General features: G+C 44.8%; 1 protein-coding gene across 1 annotated transcript in view; it reads right to left on the bottom strand.

Annotated features, from left to right (window-relative positions):
- RNF17 (ring finger protein 17) overlaps window positions 1–27118 on the bottom strand; it is a 785154-nt gene that overhangs the window by 165080 nt on the left and 592956 nt on the right. Inside the window, 1 exon segment of the mRNA XM_030200280.1 lies at window positions 10302–10421. Within this exon segment, the coding sequence (XP_030056140.1) occupies window positions 10302–10421 (120 nt within the window).

Below are 27118 nucleotides of genomic sequence, written 5' to 3'. Positions count from 1 at the left end.
AAAAAAGCAATAGAATGTTAGGTATTATTAGGAAATGAATGGAAAATAAAAATGAGGATATTATAATGCCTTTGTATCACTCCATGGTGCGACCGCACCTTGAATACTGTTTGCAATTCTAGTCACCGCATCTCAAATAAGGTACAGAGGAGGAGGATGAAAATGATGGAAGGGGATGGGACGACTTCCCTATGAGGAAAGGCTGAAACGGCATGGGCTCTTCAGCTTGGAGAAAAGGCAGCTGAGGGGAGATATGATAGAGGTATATGAAATAATGAGTGGAGTGGAACAGGTAGACGTGAATCACTTGTTTACTCTTTCCAAAAATACTAGGACTAGAGGGCATGCAATGAAGCTACAAAGTAGTAAATTTAAAACGAATCAGAGAAAATATTTCTTCACTCAACGTGTAAACAAACTTTGGAATTTGTTGCCAGAGAATGTGGTAAAAGCAGCTAGCTTAGTGGGGTTTTAAAAGGTTTGGATAGTTTCCTAAAAGAAAAGTTTATAAGCCATTATTAAAATGGACTTAGGAAAATCCACTCCTTATTTCTAGGATAACCAGCATAAAATGTATTGTACTGTTTTGGGATCTTGCCAGGTACATGTGACCTGGATTGCCCATTGTTGGAAACAGGATACTGGGCTTGATGGACCTTCAGTCTGTCCCAGTATGGGAACACTTATGTAAAACACCTAGCTCAAATCCTGTTGCATAGCTATCCCAGGCTTAATCTGAGTCGAAGTGGTCTATTCCACTGCCGCTCTTAGTTGGGCAGCTTGATATAGCTATATATTTGGCACCTTCAAGCTTCCTTTCTTTTCACTCAACTAGAGCATCCTTCAAACAGGGCCCTGTGTGGACTGCTAGGTATAAGATTTCAAATGATTACTATGTTAGTGATTTACAAGTTTGGGATACCTGGACTGAAAAGGCAATAAAACACTATCTCTCTGAGAAGCGTGAAACCAAAGGGCAAAGAGATGTAAGGTATGATTCAGTTACGTACAGGGTCCCTAAGAGACCAGGACCCTTGCTTCTAAGCAATCCTTGGACTTCCCCCTCTCCAAATAAAAGCCAATAATTTATTTTGAAGTGACACAGATTCTCTCCTTGGAAATCAATAGAAATCAAACAAAATAAAACATGGAAAAGAAAATAAGATGATACCTTTTTTATTGGACATAACTTAACACATTTCTTGATTAGCTTTCGAAGGTTGCCCTTCTTCCTCCGATCTGAGGAAGAAGGGCAACCTTCGAAAGCTAAGTAAGAGTAAGCAAAACCATCTGCAAAAGTTCTTATTTTGTATTCCTTACCTATAGTCTTGTCTTTGCAAATAGGCATGACACCTGTGCCAGCAGCTGATGGGTAACCCCAGCTGTATAATTTGAAAGAAGGAAGAGGGGAGATATGATAGAGGTACAAGTATTTAAATACCTTCACGGCACAAACACAAGGGAGGCAGACAGGTCTCTCAATTGAACGGAAGCTCTGGAACCAAAGGATATAGGATAAAGGTGAAAGGGGTTGGTCTCAGGAGTAATCTAAGCAATTACTTCTTCACAGAAAGGATGGTGGATGCAAGAAACAGCCTTCCAGGGGAGGAGGTGGGAACTAGAAAGCATGAAACAAGCATAAATCTCTAAGAGGAGGAAAGGATAATAGAGATTACATATTGGTATGGGCAGACACACTGGATTGAACATATAGTCTATTTGCTGTCATTTTCTATGTTTACTAGCAAAACTATTAAACCTGATTCTACTCTCTGGCTATTTCTCTAAGACATGGTTAGAATGTCTAGTTAGAACAATGTATAAACAGTAGGATACCACCAACCCAAAAAGTTGTAAAGGGATGTATGTCAACAGTAGGATTAACAAACTGCTCTGCATAGGTAGTTATGACGCTGATGTTTGTGGAAGCTAAAGTGGGGCAAATTACATAAGAATAGCCATACTGGGTCAGACCAATGATCCATCTAGCTCAGTATCCTATTGTCAACAGTGGCCAATACAGGTCACAAATACCTGGCAGAAACCCAAATAGTAGCAACATTCCTTGCTACCAATCCCAGGGTAAGCAGTGGCTTTGCCCCATGTCTATCTCAATAGCAGACTATGGACTTGTCCAAACCTTTTCTAAACCAAGATACGCTAACCAGTTACCACATCCTCCTGCAACAAATTCCAGAGATTAACTGTACTTTGAGTGAAAACATATTTCCTTCTATTTGCTGTAAAAGTATTTCCATGTAACGTCATTCAGTGTCCCCTAGTCTCTGTACTTTTGGAGAAAAACTGATCACTTTTACCTGTTGTACACCACTCAGGATTTTGTAGACCTCAGTCATATCTCCTCCTCAGCTGTTGCCAGGGGCGTAGCTACGGGTGGGCCTGGATGGGCCCAGGCCCACCCAGTTTAGCCTCAGGCCCGCCCGCCCAGAAGCAGATCCTTATCGTGACTGTCTCCTGCCCCTGCCGCAGCGCTTCATTTAATGTTGTCGGCGCTGCTGTTACAGTTTCCCACCCCTGCGGCAGCGCTTTACACTTTACCTAACAGCCAGCTACAGATGCAGCGCTGACGTCCAAGTCCTGCTCCGGGACCTTCCACGCTGATGTAACTTCCTGTTATGGAGGCGGGACGCGGAAGGCCCCGGAGCAGGACGTCGGACTCGGACGTCAGCGCTGCATCTGTAGCGTTGCTGTTAGGTAAAGTGTAAAGCGCCGCCGCGGGGGTGGGAAACTGTAACAGCAGCGCCGACAACATTAAATGAAGCGCTGCGGCAGGGGTGGGAGAGGGTGAGGAAGTCAGTGGGGTGCTGCGTGCTGGCCCAGTAAGGGGAGGCAGGGAGGGGAGGGAACAGCAGGGTGCTGGACTTGCCAGGGGCAGATGGTTGGAGGGAAGGGAGAGAGGTTTGGGGATTTGCAGAGGGGAGGTTGGAGGGAAGGGAAGAGGTTTTGGATTTGCAGAGGGGAGGTTGGAAGGAAGGGGATAGGTTTTGGAATTTGCAGAGGGGAGGATGGAAGGAAGGAAGGAAGGAAGGAAGGGGAGAGGTTTTGGAATTTGCAGAGGGAAGTTTGGAGGGAAGGGGAGAGATTTTGGATTTGCAGAGGGGAGTTTGGAGGGAAGGGAAGAGGTTTTGGATTTGCAGAGGGGTGGTTGGAGGGAAGGGAGAGAAGTTTTGGGATTTGCAAAGGGGAGGTTGGAAGGAAGGGGATAGATTTTGGAATTTGCAGAGGGGAGGTTGGAGGGAAGGGAGAGAAGTTTTGGGATTTGCAGAGGGGAGGTTGGAAGGAAGGGGAGAGGTTTTGGATTTGCAGAGGGGAGGTTGGAGGGAAGGGGAGAGGTTTTGGATTTGCAGAGGGGAGGTTGGAGGGAAGGGAGAGGTTTTGGATATATGGGGGGTGGAAGGAAGGGGAAAGGTGCTGGATATGCAGGGGGGTGGAGGGAAAGGGGAGAAGTGCTGGATATGCAGAGGGTTGAAGTGAAGGGGAGAGATGCTGGACATGTATGGGGGCTGGATGAAAGGGAAAGAGGTGCTGAACATGTAGGGGGGCTGGATGAAAGGGAGAGAGATGCTGGATATGCAGAGGGAAGGGAGAGAGATGCAGGGAGAAAGAGCCAGATGCATAAGGGGAAGGAAAGAGAGGAAGAGAAGCTGGTTGGGGGGTGGGATCAGAGAGGAAAGGGACACATTGGTGTGGAGGAGGGAGAAAGGGGACATAGGGAAGTATACAGATACAGAAGGGAGATGATGGGCATTAGGTGGGAGCATGGGGACAGGGACACAAATGTGAGATGCTGTATGGGGATAGCACATGGGCACAGAGGGGTAATGCCTGACCAAGGGGGGGGGGGGGGCGGGGATATGGAATAGAGATAAAATGCTGGACACTGGAGAGGGGGGTATATGGACACGGGGGGGGGGGGGGGGGGGGGGGGGGGGAGAGATACCAGACAAGGGAGAGAATAGGAACGCAGAAGGGATATGCTGGGCATGGGGTGCATAGGTGCACAGAGGAATGATGATGGATGAGGGGATATGAACACAGGGGAGATAATGAACAAGGAAATATAGGAAAACAGAGATGGGAGATGGATGATGGACATGAAGAAAGAAGAAATGTCAAATAGGAGACCCTGGCAAGTGAGTTAAGAGAAGACAGAGGGAAGCAGAAACCAGAGACTGGGACCAATATGATTTGAGAAAAAATGACCAGACAACAAAAAGGTATAAAAAATATTTTATTTTCAATGTTGTGAATATAATATGTTGGATTTGGAATATACATCTTGCCAAAGTTGATGGTAAACATGGCTGGGGTCCAGGAAAGAAATCTAGGAAAGGACCCCAAAGTCCATTACCAGGCTGCGCCTTCAGCTTCCAGCATGCAGGCTTTCTCTGGCCAAGGAACCAAGCACAATTGCCCTAGTTGCATCCCCTAACACCATCCCTGGCATGTGCCATCTTTATATTTTGCACAGGAGCAAATGCCTTTCTTTCTTGTTTCTCTGGTGTTGTACTACATGCAAGGTCTAGTTTCTTGGGGTTCCATTTAATTTATATTTCTAGAGTTTGTGGTCACTTATTCTGTATTTGGCATTTGTGTCTTGTGTGTGTGACTGAGGTATTCTGTTAGCATGAAGTTTCCATGTAGCATTCTGTAGTAATTTGGCTTGTTCAGCTTTCCTGATAAATGTATTTGTATTTTAGGGCCCTACTATAATATTTAAGGCACTTCTTTTTCATAGGTAGGATCTTTGTTTTTGGAAGTTAGTGTTGGCATGGTAGATTTGCTCAAGGTTCTGAGTGACTTTTGTTTTATAGATTTTTTTTAAAGTTAATTTATAATATGTCTGTAATTGAGATTACACTAGAAAACAAAATTTCTTTATATGATGAGTTTTATGGAGAATTGTCCTTGCTGTGCTCTGTATCCATTGTTGGTGGAGGGCCAGGAGGTTCTCTGGATGCAGAATGTGTTTGGCTTCAATACCATATATGTGTTGGAGGACCATGGCTCAGTGGGACTGAATAGTGCAGTCTATTGTACTTCCCTTAGCTCTAAATTGGCCTGCAGCCACTGAAGCCTGCACTGCAACCCTGATTGAAGTTATGGGGAGTGGGGTAGGGACAGAGCATGGGTGCATCAGGTTTGCTGTTTTTTTTTCTTTTTCAAAAAAGTTGGCAACTCTAGTGCCCACCCATCCAACCTGTTGGCCCACCCAAAAATTGCCTCCTGGCTACGCCACTGGCTGTTGCTTTTCCAAGCTGAAGAGCCCTAACCTCTTCAGCCTTTCCTCATATAGGAGTTCCATCCCCTTTATAATTTTGGTTGCTCTTTGAAATTTTTATATTTCTGCTTTATCTTTTTTTAGATACGGTGGTCAGAATTGAACACAATGAGGATGCACCATGGAGTAAAACCCCGAGGCATTATAATATTCTTAGTCTTATTTACCATCCCTTTCCTAATTATTCCTAGCATCCTGTTTGCTTTTTTGGCCACTGCCACACACTGGGCAGAAGATTTCAGTGTACTATCTACGACGACACCTAGATCTTTTTCTTGGATGCTGACTCCCATGGTGGACCCTAGCATGTGGTAACTATGATTCGGATTATTCTTCTCAATGTACATTGCCTCCTATCCCATGACCAATTTTTCTCAGTAATCTCATGAGGAACTGTCAGTCTTCTGAAAATCTAGATACATTACATCAACTGGTTCACCTTTATCCACATGTTTGTGCACACCTTTAAAGAAATGACGCAAATTGGTGAGGCAAGACTGTCCCATTAAACCATGTTTGTGTGTTCTGTAATTGTATTCTTTAAAACGGTTTGCACTAATTTTGCCCAGCACTGACGTCAGGCTTACCGGTCTGTAATTTCACAGATCATCACTGGAACCCTTTTCAAAAATCAGAGTTACACTGACCACCCTCCAATTTTCAGGTACTATGGATAATTTTAGTGACAGGTTACAGATCACTAACAGCAGATTAGCAAATTCGTGTTTGAGTTCTTCCATTAGCCTAGGGTGCGCACACCATTCAGTCCAAGTGATTTACTGCTCTGTGTCAATTTGGCTCAGTACGTCTTCCTGGTTCACAGAGATTTCTTTCAGTTCCTCTCCATCACCCCCCCCCTTTGAAAACTATTCCTGGTACAGGCGGATCTCTTACATCTTTTTTCGTAAGACTGAAGCAAAGAATTCATTCAGTTTCTCCACTATGGCCCTTTTGCTCCTTCGTGATCTAATGGTTATACGGATTCCCTCACAGGTTTTCTGCTTCTGATGTAGCTGAAAAAGCTGTGAGTTTTTGATTCTGCGGCAAGATTCTATTCATATTCTCTTTTAGCCTTCTTTAATCAATGTTTTGCATCTAACTTGCCAGTCCTTATGTGGGAGCAAAAGGCCCTGCTGGAGGCACTAGCCAGCACTATGACCCTGACTTAAAAAGTACATAAGTACATAAGCACCGCCATACTGGGAAAAGACCAAGAGTCCATCAAGCCCAGCATCCTGTCTCCGAGAGCGGCCAATCCAGGCTTCAAGAACCCTGCAACCCTCCCCCCCCCCAAAAAAAAAAAAAAAATAATAATGTTCAATGGACTTTTCCCTCAGGAATCTGTCCAAACCCCCTTTAAATTTCGTAAGGCCAGCTGCTGTAACTACATTCTCCGTCAATGAGTTCCAGAGTCTAACTACACGCTGAGTAAAGAAAAGCTTTCTCCTATTTGTTTTAAATCTACCATATTCTAGGCTTCATCTTGTGTCCCCGACCATCATCTCCTCTCATGTCAGGCCTCAAGTCTACATGCAGGACATTGCTGACTGGACAAGGCCATAGGAGAGCAAAATCAACTTCCATATCAACCTTGTTTTCATAAACTGGGATTTCCGGGTTGGAACAAATCTGCTCCTGGCACCTGGTAGTCCTCCAAGCCATAAAACTGGAAAACCTCAATCTGTTGCTCCAGACAGCAAGTCCTTCCTTTACCTAATGAAGGGTATAAGGAGCCCTTGGAAGAGACATAAGTTATCTGGGTGTTAACTTGAGCAGTTTGTGCGAGAGTTGTCATCAGCTATGTAGCTGACAAGCCCACATCTAAGCCGGCTGCACCATGAAAACATATGAAGCTCGCTAAACCTCAGCCCTGCCATTTGCTCCTGCCTGAAAAGTGAAAGCACCCGATAGCTTTGTATCTGCTCCTGACTCCAGTCAAACCATCCCTGCTGGGGCTCCTGTCATACTCCCGAGAGAGATATCGCTTAACAGTTCCCTCTGACTCTTGTGTCTGAGTGTGGGAGAGCTCTTTTCCATCAAGTCAGGTGGTAACTGTTTTTTGCTTAGTGCCTCAGGAATTGTGTGTCCTAATTAGTTCAGGACTAGATTCTAAGCATGTGTTCTTTGCCTTACCTGGTACATAAATGCTCACTACTTTACTATCATTGTGGGTAATTCAGCATAAGTACACGATCACTGATGCCATTTTCTCTGATGCTGATAACATACATTTCTATAACATCTGAGCCTTGTATCTTATTCTTTTCTAGTGAAAATTCTAGGCTGTAATGAATTTGGATCTGTAGTTGGAGGGATGTTTTGTGACCTAATCTAAATGTGATCTAACTTCCAGAGTGCTACTTTATCATACTTTGTCACTATCTGTATGTTCCCTTATTGCCTATCCTCTACCTGAGGTTAGGTAATTGTGTTATCATCCCTTTCCTAATTATTCCTAGCACCCTATTTGCTTTTTTGGCTACCACCACACACTGGGCAGAAGATTTCAGTGTACTGTCTACAATGACACCTAGGTCGTCGTCTTCGGTGCGGACTCCCAAGTTGGACCCTAGCATGTGGTAACTATGATTCGGATTATTCTTCCTAATGTATATCACTTTGTATTTGTCCACATTAAATTTCATCTGCTATTTGGATGCTCAGTTTTCCAATTTTCTACAGTCTTCCTGCAATTTTTCACAGTCTGCATGTGTTTTAACAACTTTGAATAGTTTTGTGTCATCTGCAAATTCAGGTCCTTTTGTCTTAATAGTCTCTTTCACTTCACCTTTTAGCCATGCAGGCTGTCAATTGCTCTTTTCTACCTTTGTAAATAGGTGGACTGCATCTGGTCTGGGCTTCCAATATGGTATTTTTAAACAATGTCCATGCCTGATTTAAAGCCCTAACCTTTGCAGCTGGTTCTTTTAACCATTTTCCTCAATTTATCATAGTCACCCTTTTGAAAATGAAATGCTGCTACAGATTTCCTTTGCGACTTCATGCCAAATATTAGCTCAGATTTGATTATGTTATGTTCACCGTTTCTCAGCAGACCCAACACATTACACCTCTTATACTATGCCTTGCATTCCACTAAGAACTAGATCTACAATAGTTTCACTTCTTGTTGCTCCATGAAGCAATCATTTATTACATCTAGGAATTTTACCTCTCTAGTGCTCCCTGATGTAACATTTATCCAGTCAATATTGGGGTAATTGAAATCACCATTATATTGTTGACCAATTTACCAGCTTTCCTAATTTCTGTAAACTTGCTGAATGGTTTCCGATCTTTAAACAAATGTAACAAAGGGGTCACAAGAAAATTCATACTTTTTAAATTGTTACTGTATTTATGGAACCAATTATCTAATACCCATATCACCTATGTGAAAAAGTAACTGCCTCCTTAGTTAATCAACCTATTGACCTAATTTAGTAATTAGATTGAACTGATTGAATTCAGCCAAGCTTGACTACTGATAGCCCTGTTTAATCTAAACCTCATTTTATACTGAGCCTTACCATGAGGGTGAAGTAGTCACAGCAAAGGTTCTACAAGAATGCTATGCTACGACCAAAGGAAATTCCAGAAGAAAAAAAACCTGTTAAAACACATCAGTCTGTAGAGGGTTACAAAACAAAATTTCTATGGGACTCCACCAAACTACAGTGTGAGCTACTGTCTCCAAATGGAGAAGAACTCTTTGGTGAATCTTCCCAGGAGGGGCTAGCCAGCAAAATTACTCCAAGGGTGCAGACACAACTCATCAGGGAAGTCACAAAACATTTCAGATCATTATCCAAAGAACTGCAGGCTCTCTAGCTTCAGCTAAGATAGTGTTTATGACGCCACAATAAGAAAAAGACTAGATAAAATGCAAGAATAGCTAGGTGGAAACCACTGCTATCCAAAAGTAACATCAGTGCTTGTCTCATCTTTATAAAACAAATGGATGATCCCTAAAACCTCTCTGGACAACACAGGTCCTATTATGTGTGGTGTAGGACAAATACAGAATCCAACAGTAAGATAATCATACCAACACTCAAACATGGTGGTGGTAGTGTGATGGTATGGGGATACTTTACTGCATCAGGACCTTCAATAATGGCATTTTCCAGGAACCATGAATTCTGCACTGTACCAGAAAAATCTTAAGACGAATGTCTTATCTCCCAGTGAGTTGAAGCTGAAGCATAATTTGGTTATGCAACAGGAATAGGATCCAAAACAAAAGCAAGTCTACATCTGAATGGCTGAGGAGAAACAAAATTAAAGTTTTACATTGGTCTAGACAAAGTCTCGAATGAAACCCAATGGAGATGCTGTGCAGAATTTGAAACAAGCTGTTCATGCACAAAAAACTATGAATGTGTCAGCTCTGCAAATAAGAGTGAGGTAAACTTTCTCAATAGTGATGTGAATGATATCAAATAGGAAGCATTTGGTTACAATTATTGCTGCTAAAGGTGGCAAAACCAGTTATGTTTAGGGGGCAGTTACTTTTCACATGGGTGATATGGGTGTTGGATAACTTTGCTCCTTAAATTAATAAATTTAAAAACTGTGCTTTGTTTACTCAGTTTCCCTTTGTTTAATATAAGATCAGAAAGATCTCATTGTGATATCTATTTCACATCACAGCACTGCTCAAACATTTTTTGGCTGCAACCCCATGATCCAGCTGATGTACATCATGATGATGTGCCTACAAGCGTTACCATAAGTAAACAACACATCTTAGGTGCATACAGATATCTGGTTTCCTAACGAAGTTTCAAGATGAACTTTCCATTGCAGTAAACAAAACAAATGTGAAGAAAATGGATCTTAGGTTTGATTTGTTATATGTTTTTTTTTACAAACAAATTAAAGCCTGGACTTATGGAATGAGGAAACTGACCAGATGTTAAAAAGCCTTCAATGAAATCAAGCAATTTAAAGGAAATTATTAACTTGAATAAATACTATATTTAGCACAAATACTCACTGGTAGTGTCTTATGCAAATGGCAAGGCACACAGAACTGAGGTACATTAGCTTGTAAGGCAGTTGGATAGAGATGACAGTGAGGGATCTTCTCAATATATCCATGGTCTAAATACTGCACCTACAGGAACAGTAAAAATATTTTAGTAGAATCACATATTCCAATAAGTGGTCAAGAAAATATAAATTAGAATATTATACTCTCTGCACTGTAGATTTCACTCTGCATAGTTCCTCAAAATGTGTTGGATTTATGCATACATCGACATGAAAGCAAAATAAATTATCAATAGGGTATTTTCCATGGACAGCAGAACTGAAGTCTTAAACAGCGGATGTCATTCAATGAAGCCTGGATTTCCAACACCCACCCACTATACAAACTGCAAACCATAGAGGGATCAACCTCTGTTCAAATAACAAACTATTGTGAAAGAGAGGATTTTCAGCTAAAGGAACCATTTCCATTTTTTAGTGGTCTCTGAAGCTTGCTTATATGACCCTGCTGATGAATTTTATATGACCCTGCTAATGAATTGATTCACCCTTTAAGGGTAACGTGCAGACTAGGCTGTTTTTATTTCGATTAGCTAAGCAGTGATGCTCATGATTCCCATTCACAGATAACATTGAAAACTTGATAGCCCAAATGCCATGCATGCTTAGCTTTATCAATTAGTGAGGAATATACTCCACTGACAGTCAGGTATTTCACTGAGACAGGAGACATGTGACATCTGTGCAAAGGCACTTGAAAGCAGAAGCAGTGACATCTGAGAAGAAATCTAGCACATAACTAAAACCAGTCAGTGAGGGCTTCTGGACTTGTCTGGGACTAAAAGAAAGAAAAGTATCAAGACAGACAATTTTTCCTTCTTTTGTGTCCATACCAGAACAGCCCAGATGAATGGGATGTAGCAAAGCAGTGTCCCAAATACGGCAGAACTAAAATACTACTAAAGGAAATGAAAAGAACTACGTAAATAAACAGAGTCCTAACTTCTCTCAATGAAAGAATGATTACAGACACATGATTCAGTATTTACTTGGGTTGGGGCTGTTTGATAAAAGGCTAGGTGAGAAGTACTCCTATTAAGGACGCCAAACAATCTTCCAATTTAGTTTCTAACCACAGACCTGTAGCATCAATTCCATTGTTTACAAAAATTGAGGGATTGGTTTGTTCTTAGCTAAATGATTTTAAAACATAACATTCTACATTTTTCTCAATCAGGATTTAGAGCTAGTCATATTACGGAGAATGTAATTACATCTATTATTGATAGTATAATTTTTTGAGTAAGAACTATAAAGTACTCCTATTACAATTTATCAACATTTGATATACTGGATCATGATTTACTGCTTGCTGAAGTTAATAAGAATTGGAAGTGTTGGTAAAGTGAATGATACATACCTGTAGCAGGTGTTCTCCGAGGACAGCAGGCTGATTGTTCTCACGACTGGGTGACGTCCACGGCAGCCCCCACCAACCGGAAGAAGCTTCGTGGGCGGTCCGCACGCAGGGCACGACCACCGCGCATGCGCGGCCGTCTTCCCGCCCGTGCGCGACCGTTCCCGCCAGTTGAATGACAAGCAAAAAGATGAAAACGCAACTCCAAAGGGGAGGAGGGAGGGTAGGTGAGAACAATCAGCCTGCTGTCCTCGGAGAACACCTGCTACAGGTATGTATCATTCACTTTCTCCGAGGACAAGCAGGCTGCTTGTTCTCACGACTGGGGTATCCCTAGCTCTCAGGCTCACTCAAAACAAGAACCCAGGTCAATGGAACCTCGCAACGGCGAGGGTATAACAGAAATTGACCTACGAAGAACAACTAACTGAGAGTGCAGCCTGACCAGAATAAATTCAGGTCCTGGAGGGTGGAGTTGGATTTAAACCCCAAACAGATTCTGCAGCACCGACTGCCCGAACCGACTGTCGCGTCGGGTATCCTGCTGGAGGCAGTAACGTGATGTGAATGTGTGGACAGATGACCACGTCGCAGCCTTGCAGATCTCTTCAATAGTGGCTGACTTCAAGTGGGCCACTGACGCTGCCATGGCTCTAACACTATGAGCCGTGACATGACCCTCAAGAGCCAGCCCAGCCTGGGCGTAAGTGAAGGAAATGCAATCTGCTAGCCAATTGGAGATGGTGCGTTTCCCGACAGCGACCCCTAGCCTGTTAGGGTCGAAAGAAACAAACAATTGGGCAGACTGTCTGTGGGGCTGTGTCCGCTCCAAGTAGAAGGCCAATGCTCTCTTGCAGTCCAATGTGTGCAACTGAAGTTCAGCAGGGCGGGTATGCGGTCTGGGAAAGAATGTTGGCAAGACAATTGACTGGTTAAGATGGAACTCCGACACCACCTTCGGCAGGAACTTTGGGTGGGTGCGGAGCACTACTCTGTTGTGATGAAATTTGGTATATGGAGCATGAGCTACCAAGGCTTGAAGCTCACTGACCCTACGAGCTGAAGTAACTGCCACCAAGAAAATGACCTTCCAGGTCAAGTACTTCAGATGGCAGGTATTCAGTGGCTCAAAAGGAGGTTTCATCAGCTGGGTGAGGACGACGTTGAGATCCCATGACACTGCAGGAGGCTTGATAGGGGGCTTTGACAGAAGCAAGCCTCTCATGAATCGAACGACTAAAGGCTCTCCAGAGATGGCTTTACCTTCCACACGATATGGTAAGCACTAATCGCACTAAGGTGATTCCTTACTGAGTTGGTCTTGAGGCCAGACTCTGATAAGTGCAGAAGGTATTCAAGCAGGTTCTGTGCAGGGCAAGAACGAGGTTCTAGGGCCTTGCTCTCACACCAAACGACAAACCTCCTCCACTTGAAAAGGTAACTCTTTTTAGTGGAATCCTTCCTAGAGGCAAGCAAGACACGGGAGACACCCTCCGACAGACCCAACGCAGCGAAGTCTACGCCCTCAACATCCAGGCCGTGAGAGCCAGGGACTGAAGGTTGGGGTGCAGCAACACTCCGTCGTTCTGCGAAATGAGAGTCGGAAAACACTCCAATCTCCACGGTTCTTCGGAGGACAACTCCAGAAGAAGAGGGAACCAGATCTGACGGGGCCAAAAGGGCGCTATCAGAATCATGGTGCCGCGGTCTTGCTTGAGCTTCAGTAAGGTCTTCCCCACCAAAGGTATGGGAGGATAAGCATACAGGAGGCCGGTCCCCCAATGCAGGAGAAAGGCATCCGACGCTAGCCTGCCGTGTGTCTGAAGTCTGGAACAGAACAGAGGCAGCTTGTGGTTGGTCTGAGAGGCGAAAAGGTCCACCGAGGGGGTGCCCCACTCTCGGAAGATCTTGCGTACCACTCTGGAATGGAGCGACCACTCGTGCTGGTTGCATGACTCTGCTCAGTCTGTCGGCCAGACTGTTGTTTACGCCTGCCAGGTATGTGGCTTGGAGGAGCATGCCGAACTGGCAAGCCCAACGCCACATCCCGACGGCTTCCTGACACAGGAGGCGAGATCCGGTGCCCCCCTGCTTGTTGACGTAATACATTGCAACCTGATTGTCTGTCCGAATTTGGATAATTTGGCAGGACAGTCGATCTCTGAAAGCCTTCAGTGCGTTCCAGATCGCTCGGAGCTCCAGGAGGTTGATCTGCAGATCCTTTTCCTGGAGGGACCACAGACCCTGGGTGTGGAGTCCATCGACATGAGCTCCCCACCCCAGGCGAGATGCATCCGTCGTCAGCACTTTCGTAGGTTGTGGAATTTGGAATGGACGTCCCAGGGTCAAATTGGTCCGAATGGTCCACCAGAGCAGTGAAGTGCGGCAACTGGTGGAGAGGCGGATGACATCCTCTAGATTCCCGGTGGCTTGGAACCACTGGGAAGCTAGGGTCCATTGAGCAGATCTCATGTGAAGACGAGCCATGGGAGTCACATGGACTGTGGAGGCCATATGACCCAGAAGTCTCCACATCTGCCGAGCTGTGACCTGCTGAGACGCTCTGGTCTGCGAAGCCAGGGACAGGAGGTTGTTGGCCCTCGCTTCGGGAAGGAAGGCCTGAGCCGTCTGGGTATTCAGCAGAGCTCCGATGAATTCCAGAGACTGGGTTGGCTGGAGATGGGACTTTGGGTAATTTATCACAAACCCCAGCAGCTCCAGGAATTGAATAGTGCACTGCATGGACCGGAGGGCTCCTGCCTCCGAGGTGTTCTTGACCAGCCAATCGTCGAGATATGGGAACACGTGCACTCCCAGCTTGTGTAGATACGCTGCCACCACCACGAGGCACTTTGTAAACACCCGTGGGGCAGAGGCGAGCCCAAAGGGCAGCACACAATACTGAAAGTGCCGTGCGCCCAGGCGGAATCTGAGATACTGTCTGTGAGCTGGCAGAGTATCGGGATGTGAGTGTATGCGTCCTTTAAATCCAGGGAACATAGCCAATCGTTTTTTCTGAATCATTGGCAGAAGGGTGCCCAAGGAAAGCATCCTGAACTTTTCTTTGACCAGGAATTTGTTCAGGCCTCTCAGGTCTAGGATGGGGCGCATCCCCCCTGTTTTCTTTTCCACAAGGAAGTACCTGGAATAGAATCCCTGCCCTTCCTTCCCGGGTGGTACGGGCTCGACCGCATTGGCGCTGAGAAGGGCGGAGAGTTCCTCTGCCAGCACCTGCTTGTGATGGGAGCTGAAGGATTGAGCTCCCGGAGGACAATTTGGTGGAAGGGAGGCCAAATTTAGGGCGTATCCGCACCGCACTATTTGGAGAACCCACTGGTCGGAGGTTATGAGAGGCCACCTTTGATGAAAAAATTTAACCTCCCTCCGACCGGCAGATCGTCCGGCACGGACACTTTGAGGGCGGCTATGTTCCCATGGATCCAGTCAAAAGCCCGTTCCCGGCTTTTGCTGTGGAGGCGCAGGGGCTGCTTATGCGCACGCTGTTGACGAGAACAAGCGCGCTGGGGCTGTCCCTGTGCCTGTCGAGGCCGTCGGGCCGGCTGGGTGTACCTACGCTTGGCAAAAGCATAGGGCGCAGCCTGCTGGGCCCGGGAAAAACGTCCACCTGCTGAGGTGGATGCTGAAGGCGCTCGGTGGGAGAGCTTGTCGAGGGCGGTTTCCCGCTGATGCAGTTGGTCCACCAGCTGCTCGACCTTCTCACCAAAAATATTATCCCCCCGGTAAGGGACGTCGGCCAGTCTCTGCTGGGTGCGGTTGTCCAGGTCAGAGGCACGCAGCCATGAGAGCCTGCGCATCACTATACCTTGGGCCGCAGCACGAGATGCCACGTCACAGGTGTCATAGATACCCCTGGACAGGAACTTTCTGCACGCCTTCAGCTGCCTGACCACCTCCTGATAAGGCCTGGACTGCTCCGGCGGGAGCTTATCAACCAGTTCCGCCAGTTGCTTCACACTGTTCCGCATGTGGATGCTCGTGTAGAGCTGGTAAGATTGGATGCGGGTTCACGAGCATGGAAGATTGGTAGGCCTTCCTCCCAAACGAGTCCAGAGTGCGAGACTCCCGCCCCGGGGGCGCCGAGGCGGTATCCCTCGAACTCCGTGCCCTCTTGAGAGCAGAATCCACGACCGCTGAGTCATGGGGCAATTGGGGCCGCATTAACTCTGGGTCCGAGTGGATTCTGTACTGGGACTCTGCTTTCTTGGGAATGGTGGGATTAGATAATGGTCTCATCCAGTTCCGAAGCAGTGTCTCTTTGAGGACATTGTGCAACGGCACCGTGGAGGACTCTCTAGGTGGTGTCGTCGAGCGGTGGACTCCCGCGCCGGCGGGGATGAAGCTCCCTCCATCGACGGGGACTCCACCTGCGTGGCGGTCGAGACTAGAGCGAGGCTAGAGCTCACCGGCGCCACAGTCAACAGCGCCGAGGGCGCAAGCACCCCCGGCGCCGGCACAGCCTGGCGCATCAGCCCTTCCAGGATCCCCGGAAGGATGGCTCGGAGGCACTCATCCAGGCCCGCTGTCGGGAAAGAACGGGGGGCCGGTAGAGGTGTCGGTGGCCGAAAGCTGCTCGGTCCAGGAGACTGCACCGAAGTGCTGGTGACCCTGACGCTCGGTACCTCCACTACCGAAGGGGACCTCTCCTCTCGACGCTGACGCTTCGGCGTCGACTCCTCGCTGGCACCGATAGCCGAATGCATCGAAGGCGAGCCGATGACGGTGCTTCTTTGTTTTTGCGGTGCCCGTCATCGGCGCAGGTGAACAGGGGAGGAGGAGGGTGATGATCCCCCTCGGTCTTGAGGAACCCGGGTCAGACAGGGTTCGGTCCCGAGGGCCATGGGCAGTAGGGAGTGACCGGGGCCGATTGCCCACGCGGCCCTCTCACCCCTACCCTCACCAGAGGACCGGCGGGCCGACGGACCTGTGCTCCTGGGGTCGATGCCATCGGTGCCAATTTCGCAGGACATCGATACCGGTACCGAAGAACCGCCGTCGATACTGATGCCGTTGAGGTCGACGTCAAGGGGCCGGCGCAAGTTCCAAAAAGACGGTCCCTGTAGAACTTGCCTCGCAACCTGAGTCCGTTCCGGAGACCAAGACACAAAGAGCACGACTTGATATTGTGCTCCGGCCCGAGGCACTGGAGGCACCAAGCGTGGGTGTCGGTCTGCGAGATAGGCCGGCCGCACTGACCACACTTCTTAAATCCACTCGGGACCTTCGAGGACATCGACGGAAAAATCGCGTCGGCGAAATTAAAGTCGTCCATGGTGGCGGTAAATCACACCTCGAAAAATAAATCGACCGCACGGCCACAAGGCTGCAACGCGACGCCCCCGCTAGAAAACGAGGGAAAAACAAGCGCGTTCACTTTTTTTTTTTTTTTTTTTTAAACAAGAAAAAGAAAAAAGGGGTCCGGAACGCACGGGAACCAGAAACAAACAACAAAAAATAGAAAATTCGCAAAAACGCGACGGTTTTTTCGAGGCTGACAAGAGAGAGCGGCGACGCACGACTCTCTCCAGCGCGGAAAAAACAAGACTGGCGGGAACGGCCGCGCACAGGGCGGGAAGACGGCCGCGCATGCGCGGTGGGCGTGCCCCTGCGTGCGGACCGCCCGCGAAGCTTCTTCCGGTTGGTGGGGGCTGCCGCGGACGTCACCCCAGTCGTGGAGAACAAGCATCCTGCTTGTCCTCGTAGAATGGAGAATTATCCTCATAGGTTAAATGTTTGCCCGTACGGAGAGCAGTCAGTACCGAAGTCCTTGTGTGCAGAGTTGAGTAACCGTATTATCACAGCTCTAGTCAAGCGCCACATAGCTGATGGGTCTTAAGTCTGTATGGGTGCGGTATATGCGAAGGGGCCCCAGGGTACTCGGTAAATTGTAGTTCCTTCACAAGTTAAACTTCCAGTATGCAGCCCTGATCTCGTGCTCCAAGTGCCTCCGGTATTTATTTATTATATTTGTATCCCGCACTTTCCCACTAAAAGCAGGCTCAATGCGGCTTACATAGTAATAGGTAACACAGAATTTTGTTATGTAAAGTAGGAAATTAAGTATAACATAATAGAAGGATGGATGGGTACTAAATGGACGGGTAGGTAGGTAGAGACAGGTGATAGAGAGAGGAGATAAGGTGGGAGATAGATTCTGGGTCCAATGTTGTTTTCTTTTCAGCATATGTAAGGTAGATGGGTTCATGAAATTAATCTGGGTAGGCTTGTTTGAATAGATGGGTTTTTAGTGCTTTTCTGAATGGTAGGTGGTCATGGATTGCTCGGCTAGGTCTAGGGAGAGCGTTCCATAGACGGCTGCCCAGAAAGGAAAAATTGGATCCATAAGTTTTGTACTTGAGACCTTTACAGCTGGGGTAGTGCAGGTTGAGGTACTTTCATGAGGATACAGACATGTTTCTTGCTGGAAGGTCGATCAGATTTATCATATAGTTCGGAGATTCTCCGTGTATTATCTTGAGGATTAAAGTCTGGGCTTTGAAATTGATACGTTCTTTAATTGGGAGCCAGTGCAGTCTTGCACGGAGAGGAGTTACACTTTCAAAACGTGATCTGCCAAAGATGAGTCTTGTTGCTGTATTTTGGGCGGTCTGAAGTTTTTTTAGGATATAGGCTTTGCAGCCTAAGAAAATAGTTGTAGTAATCAGCATGGGTAAGTACCGTGGATTGCACTAAATTCTGGAATGTTTTCTGGGGTAGATATGGTTTTACACGTTTCGATATCCACATCATATCCACAATATCCACGGTAGGCTGATCAGGTGCAAATTATTACACCTGGACCTGTTTTCAAGGTCCTCGATTTTCTTCTAAAGCCACAATCTGAGACTGAAGGTGGGCTTCGATGTCAAGTCACCCTCTGCATCTGATCTTCGCGGGCACTGGTGCACTACTGTAAGACAACAAATTCACGGCCAAATTCATCCAGTTTGACCTCCACAGTTTCTAATTTTGCCTCAATAGGCTGCAGTTTTTTTTTTGCTAGAATCACTTCAAGAGCTACAGTTACCTCTGCGGTAACCTCTGCAGCGCACACTAAACTTACTGCCTAGGTGGAGGGTCTAGTGGGCGCCATCATCTTGGCCTCTGGGAGCCAACCACAGTCCTTGTCCTTGCAGATGGATTTATTCACCATGCAGAAAGGGAAGAAGCAATAAAAAGCAGCACACCCCACCACAAAGGTCTCGAAAGCCAAGTAAAAACCTTAAGAAAGAAAATGTTCTACTCAATGTGGAAACTCAAGCGAATACAACCTCTCTTCCCGAGAGATACCTTTCATAAACTAATACAATCAATGGTCCTAAGCCATGCAGATTACTGCAATGGAATCTACGCGGGATGTAAAGAACAACTCACAAAAGAACTCCACACCGCCCAAAACACAGCAGCCAGACTAATATATGGTAAAACACGACACAAAAGCACTAAACCCCTACGAGAAAAGCTACACTGGCTCCCAATCAAAGAACGGATCATCTTCAAAACCTGCCCTTTGGTCCTCAAAATCATCTACGGCGTAGTCCCAGAATACATAACATACCTCATAGATCTACCAACTAGAAACAGACTCAGATCAGCACGATCCTACCTAAACCTACATTATCCAAACTGCAAAGGGCTGAAATACAAAAGAACCTATGCATCCAGCTTCTCCTACATAAGCGCACAACTATGGCATGGACTCCCATATGCAGTGAAAACAATACATGACCACCTAAACTTCAGGAAATCATTAAAAACCTACCTCTTCAAAAAAAACTTAACCCACCGATCCAACATAAATCCCCACATCCAGCAACACACCATAATCAATGATCGTACTGGACAATTTACTTTCCCCTTTCTTCTCGACCTCATGTCGCTTGATTCAATTCTACCTCATTTGACCACAACACAATCTTGTATTTGTTATCAACCGAAATGGCAAATGCCATACGGTACTTTGTAAGCCACACTGAGCCTGCAAATAGGTGGGAAAATGTGGGGTATAAATGTAACAAATAAAAATAACCCTCACCAAGCTGTAATATTAAGAGACAGAATCGGATAATGGGCAGATATGCTGGGCTGAAGAGGCTCTGATCAGCATCTCTCCTGCAACATGGTGTCATGTGATCTCAGATTTTGTATGTTTAAATACCTTGGTTTTTTTTTTTAATTAACATGATACAGAGCACGTATGACATAGGTAATGCCCCCAAAAAATTCTTTTCGTCACTGGTGGTGCCCGAGTTGATGGAGCTAAAATAACCTTTAATTTTTTGTACCTTTAAAAAGAAACCAGAATATCTTTATCTTTAAAACATGGTATGGTCTGAACAATATGTCAATTTTTCTTCAGTATATGTATGATGTTACTTGATCAATAGTTGTACAGTACTCTGCATACTATTTTATGTTCCACTGTTTTGGACTGGGCAGTCAAAGATAGTCTGTCCAGTTTGTCAGTTCTTTCGAACCCCTCTCTTATATATCTGTTTTGTTAGCGGCGTCAGTAGGAGCACTGGGCTTCCCTAAGCAACAAAACTATGTTGATGTACCAATTGCTATTTGGGCATTGTGTATATAACATACATCTGTACCAACACAAGAAATGACTATGATGTTCTTGAAAACAGAACGGAAGCCAAAGAAAAAATAATACAAGTGGAACAAAAAGATATGAATACCCAAAGAGACAAGAAACCCCCAAATCACTAATGCTGAAACACATACCAAGAAATGTAGATGGAAAGCGATGACCACAAATGCTCGCAGTCTAAGCAATAAAGTTAATGACCTTCAGGCCCTGATGTTGGAGGCAGACTTGGATGTTGTTGCAATCACGGAGACGTGGCTCAATGGTTCCCATGAATGGGATGTTAACATACTAGGCTATAATCTATTTAGGAAGGATAGAGAGGGTCGTAAAGGTGGAGGAGTAGCTCTGTATGTGAGGAATATCACATCACTGCGACTGAAATGATAGGGACCTGGGGTAAGGAAGAAGCGATATGGATCAACTTAAAAAGAGATGATAGAACCTCTGTCCACGTGGGTGTTGTCTACAGACCTCCGACACAATTGGAGGAATTAGATAAAGACCTGATCGCAGATATTCAAAAGTTGGGAAGAGAGAGGTGCTGTTGCTGGGAGATTTCAATCTGCCGGATGTAGATTGGAAGGTTCCGTCTGCGGAATCGGAAAGAAGTAGAGGGATCGTGGATGCTTTCCAAAGTGTTTTGCTCAGACAATGGTGATGGAACCCACGAGGGAGAGAGCAACACTGGATCTGGTGCTCACAAATGGGGATAGCGTGTCAAATATCCGAGTGGGTGCCCACCTGGGCAGCAGTGACCATCAAACGGTTGGTTTGATATAACAGCTAAAGTGGAGAGCGGCCACTCAAAACTCAAAGTCCTGGATTTCAAGCGTGCTGACTTTAGTAAAATGGGGGAATACCTGAGGAGGAGATGATGGGCTGGGAGGAAGTACAGAAGTAGAAGGACAATGGTCCAGGCTGAAAGAAGCTATAAATAGGGCCACGAACCGTTATGTAAGGAAAGTAATAAAAGCAAGAGAAAAAGGAAACCGATATGGTTCTCCAAGCAAATTGTTGAGAAATAAAGGCTAAAGAGTTGGCATTCCAGAAATACAGAAAAACTCAAGAAAAGGAACACATGGAGGAATACCGGATGAAACTGAAATAAGCCAAGAGAGAGATACGACTGGCAAAAGCGCAAGCGGAAGAACAAATGGCTAGAAATGTAAGGAGGGGTGACAAAAATTTCTTTAGGTATATTAGTGAAAGGAGAAATGACTAAAAGGGAATTGTGAGACTAAAAGATACTGCGAACCGCTATGTGGAAAATGATGAAGAAAAAGCAAATTTGCTAAATAGATACTTTTGTTCTGTTTTCACAGAAGAAAATCCTGGAGAAGGACCGCGATGGACTGGAAATAGTACAAATGAGAATGAAGTGGATAGAGCACCGTTCACGGAAGAAAGTGTGTATCAACAACTTGAAAAGCTAAAGGTGGACAAAGCCATGGGACCGGATGGGATCCACCCCAGGATATTGAGGGAGCTCAGAGAGGTTTTGGCGGGTCCTCTTAAAGATTTGTTTAATATATCCTTGCAGACGGGAAAGGTTCCGAGGGACTGGAGAATGGCAGAGGTGGTCCCTCTTCACAAAAGTGGTGATAGGGAAGAAGCTGGAAACTACAGGCCGGTATGCCTCACTTCAGTTATTGGAAAAGTAATGGAAGCGATGCTGAAGGAAAGGATAGTGAATTTCCTGGAAGCCAATAAGTTGCAAGATCCGAGACAACATGGTTTTACCAAAGGGAAATCGTGCCAAATGAATCTCATTGAGTTCTTTGATTGGGTGACAGGAAATTCAATCAGGGACGAGCTATGGACGTAATCTACTTAGATTTTCAGCAAAGCTTTTGACACGGTTCCCCACAGGAGGCTCTCTAAATAAACTGGATGGGCCTGAAGATAGGACCTGAAGTGGTGAACTGGATTATGAACTGGTTGACGGACAGACGCCAGAGGGTGGTGGGTGAATGGGAATTCGCTCGGAGGAAAAGGTGAGTCGTTGGAAGTGCCTCAGGGATCGGTGCTGGGGCGATCTGTTCAATATATTTGTGGAGTGACATTGCCAAAGGGTTAGAAGGTAAAACTTGCCTATTTGCGGATGATACTAAGATCTGGTAACAGAGTGGACCACCCGGGAGGGAGTGGAACCATTGAAAAAAGGATTTGAGGAAGCGAGAAGAATGGTCTAAGGTTTGGCAAATTAAAATTCAATTGCGAGGAAATGCAAAGTGATGCACTTAGGGAATAGAAATCCACGGGAGACGTATGTGTTAGGCGGGGAGAGTCTGATAGGTACGGGCGGAGAGAGGGATCTTGGTGTGATAGTATCTGAGGATTTGAAGGCGACGAAACAGTGTGACAAGGCGGTGGCCGTAGCTAGAAGGTTGTTAGGCTGTATAGAGAGAGGTGTGACCAGCAGAAGAAAGGGGGTGTTGATGCCCCTGTATAAGTCGTTGGTGAGGCCCCACCTGGAGTATTGTGTTCAGTTTTGGAGGCTGTATCTTGTTAAGGATGTAAAAAGAATTGAAGCGGTGCAAAGAAAAGCTACGAGAATGGTATGGGATTTGCATTACAAGACGTATGAGGAGAGACTTGCTGAGCTAAACATGTATACTCTGGAGGAAAGGAGAAACAGGGGTGATATGATACAGACGTTCAAATATTTGAAAGGTATTAATCCGCAAACGAACCTTTTCCGGAGATGGGAAGGTGGTATAACGAGAGGACATGAAATGAGATTGAAGGGGGGCAGACTCAAGAAAAATGTCAGGAAGTATTTTTTCACGGAGAGAGTGGTGGATGCTTGGAATGCCCTCCCGCGGAGGTGGTGGGAATGAAACGGTAACGGAATTCAAACATGCATGGGATAGGCATAAAGGAATCCTGTGCTGAAGGAATGGATCCTCAGGAGCTTAGTCAAGATCGGGAGGCAGGGCTGGTGGTAGGGAGGCGGGGATAGTGCTGGGAAGACTTATACGGCCTGTGCCAGAGCCGGTGGTGGGAAGCGGGACTGGTGGTTGGGAGGCGGGGATAGTGCTGGGCACACTTGTACGGGTCTCTGCCGGGGCTGGTGGTTGGGAGGCGAGGATAGTGCTGGGCAGACTTATACGGTCTGTGCCCTGAAGAGCACAGGTACAAATCAAAGTAGGGTATGCACAAAAAGTAGCACATATGAGTTATCTTGTTGGGCAGACTGGATGGACCGCGCAGGACTTTTTCTGCCGTCATCTACTATGTTACTATGTTACCCCTGATGCAGTCATTGTGCCAAAACACGGCCATGTCATGTCTCAAAGTTTGAATTGTACCTGCTATTCATGTTTCCAATTTGGTTAGCCATTTCCACTTTGTAGTTTCCCTGCTTGTGCTGCAGAGTTCTTCTCCTCTTCCTTCTTTTGACAGAATGTTAGGCATCATTAAGAATGGAAAATAAAACGGATAACTAAATCGCTCAAATATTGTTCACAACTATGGTTACCGCATCTCAAAGAAGATATACCAAAATTAGAACAGGTACAGAGAAGGGTGACCAACGTGATGAAGGGGATGGAAAGACTCCTCTGAGGAAAGGCAAAAGATAGGGCTCTTCAGCTCAAAGAAGAAACAGCTGAGGGGCAATATAATAGAGGTTTATAAAATGAATGTGGTGGAACAGGTAGATGTAAAATCGCTTGCTTTATTCTTTCCAAATGTGCAAAGAATAGGAGGCATATACTGAAGTTAATAATACGTTTAAAACAAATTGTGGAAAATATTTTTTTACTCAATACTTAATTAATCTTTGGAATTTGTTGCCAGAGAATGATGAAAGCAGTTAGCATAGCAGGGTTTAAAATACAGGTTCATCATGTTTAACATTAAGGTGGACTTGGGGAAAATCTCCTACTTAGTCCTGTGATAAACATGAAATTTTTTTTATTAATTTTTTAAACTCTTTTGGAATCATGTCATTACGTGTGACCTGGATGGCTACAGCTGGAAACAGCATACTGGGTTTGACAGAATCTTGGTATGGCAATACGTACATACTTAATCCCCAGCCAACTTGGGAAAGCATGAACTATTCAGCCAAGAAGGCGGCAAATGTACACCATCATATTGTCCAAAGTTGGAAGAAAATTATTTTAAACTACAAATGGCTGTTCTTGACCTCAAAATGGCTTATACCAAGCATCAAATGAAGGGGTTTGAAGACTTATGCAATCTAACAAATAATTGCCCACTGTTATCTAAGGTGCCTAACAATGTCACACTCTGCCAGTTAATAAAGCAGAAAAAATAGCTTGAAACAGATCATTAAAATTTACTAAACAAGAAAGTGATTTTATCTAGACACAAAAACTTTTTTCAGCATAGTCCAAAATTTTCAAAGGGCCTCCATCTCCAAACCCCTCTTCACTCTCAGCCCAACTATGGATGACCATTTCTAAGCTGTCACAATTTAATCTTGAGTTCTCTACCAGGTTACCTCCACCTCTCCCCTAGTCCCATTTCATTCCCAAACCAAGCATTTTCTTCCCTCATCCAAATTCACCATCTATCCCTCTGATCCCATTCCCACCCAACTACTCAGTTCTATCTCCCATTATCATTCCCTTCCATCAGTCATATCCTCAATTACAGGTCAACTGAATTCCGGTTTTGATTTCAAAAATGTTCCAAAACCCTTTTTCAGCCATGTTTTCAGTTTCAGCAGAAAATATCCATGTGTTTTTGGTTGAAGCCAAATTTGTACTTTGCCCGGTTTGTCTCCAATCCTCCATCCCCGTCCTCCGAATAGAAATCAGTCAACCCAGTCAGTAGAGTTCCATCAGTCAACCGAGACAGAGTTAATAAGTTAACCCTAGTAGAGGCCAACCAAATTTTGTTTCAGCACCAAAACAAGCACAAAATCCTTCATCTGCCTGGTTTCAGATTTGGTTGAAAGGTTATTTTAATTTTCCTGAAACAGGTGACTGTAATAACACACACTATAGAACTAATTAGTAACTTGCAAAGGGAGAACAGTCACAAAACTTTATAGGTCAATGAAACTTCAACAGCGTACAGCTGTCCCAAGCTCACAAACGACAAATATATATCAATTATCTGTTACTCTCACTTCCACCTTGCCTTCAATAATTTATTTTATCAATCTTTATTTAAAAAACCCCACTAAAATCTATGTATTACAAAATATGTATCATAAAGGATCACAAACTTTTTTTGAATGACTTAATTCCTGCGATCCTAACCTTAAGTTTACTTTTCTCATGATGCTTAAGTTCATTTTTTGGATCTTACTGTAAACCAGACAAATGATTTTCATATACTGTTTTTCGTAAACCAACTGATAGGAATACATTGCTGCATTTTGCTAGCTGCCACTCCAGGAAGTTATGGGAGGGGATTCCTTATGCACAGTTTCCGCATTTGAGACGCATTTGTTCTATAGTGCAGGAATTTAAGACACAATCTGTTATTTTGTTCCATTGTTTTTTCGCATTAGGGCTATCCTTATTCCATTTTGAAGGCAGCTTATAAAAGGGCACGCTGTACTGAGTGGACGTACTTGTTATTACCATCTGTTCTAGAAACATTTGATAGAATGATGTGTTTTGCCTTACTCACCTTTGGCACATAAAGTGTGCTCTACCTTTCTACAGTATTGGCATGCATTACAGTTGCATGATAGTTTACAAGCTCCTTCTCTTTTTGCTTTTACTGGTGGAAGAATTTGGAGGGACATTCTGGTTCCCTCCTTTTATCACCATCTGTACCCAGCACTCAAGAGTGATACACAAATCAGCCATTATCCCTGTGGACAAAGAAATGTATGCTTTTCTTCTTTTTCAGGGTATACTCTAGTGTTAAATGGTATCTCATACATTGCAATTTTCTTCATCATGTTTACCACCATAAGCAGTTTATGTTGTCTGGTGTCCTTATCACTTGGTCTATGTAGGTAAAACAATGACTGATCAAAATCAGAATGATCGAACACCGGAGTTAGCTACAATGTCAAGATTGATACAGCATTGGATGATGTATTCATTCTTTTAATGAATTGAGGTATTCAGCTTTGGAAGTTGTGTCTACTCCATTGTGTGGTGCTGATGCTAACTCCTGGTTATTACAATGACAGCGGTGGTGGGTGGATTTTCAAACTATCAAGTGTAGAGCCCACAGGTCTTAATAAGGTCATTGGTGATATTATGGTCCTCTGACATATATATTAAGCATTTTAAAAAAGTATATATATATATATTTTTTAATTTATAGAAGTCTTTATTGAGCATTGTTAACACAACACAGAACATACTCAACTCAGCCCAATGCAACATAACCCAGATATGCTTATCACAATACAGAATATATAATAGAAAATGCACAGAAGATTTAGCAATAACAGTTCCAACGCTGATTGTACTTCAATTTTTTTTTTTTTTACAAATCCCCCTCTACCCTAACTACCCCCCCCCCCCTCCATCCTTATATTTTTTGATTTTAAAGGCTTAATTTTAAATTGATTGGATGTGTGAGTGATTGGTGTGTTTGAGCAACATGATGGGGGTGGTTGAGGATTACTGGTCGAGTAGCTTTAATTCTCCTATTTAGCCACACCTCTTGGGCACTATTATACAGCATTTTGAAATGAAGATGTGAGCACTATGTGTTTTTGTAAAATTGTAATATGTTAGATGTTTTTAGCTATAGTTCTATAGGTGACTGTGAAGGAGAAAATCTACTGAAGCACTACTGTAGCGCTATGAGCTCTATGCACAGCCATCTATGAGACTATATG

The sequence above is a fragment of the Microcaecilia unicolor genome, chromosome 4 (assembly GCF_901765095.1).
Source record: "Microcaecilia unicolor chromosome 4, aMicUni1.1, whole genome shotgun sequence".
Lineage (NCBI taxonomy): Eukaryota > Metazoa > Chordata > Amphibia > Gymnophiona > Siphonopidae > Microcaecilia > Microcaecilia unicolor.
This window is presented reverse-complemented; position numbering and strand designations above follow the sequence as displayed.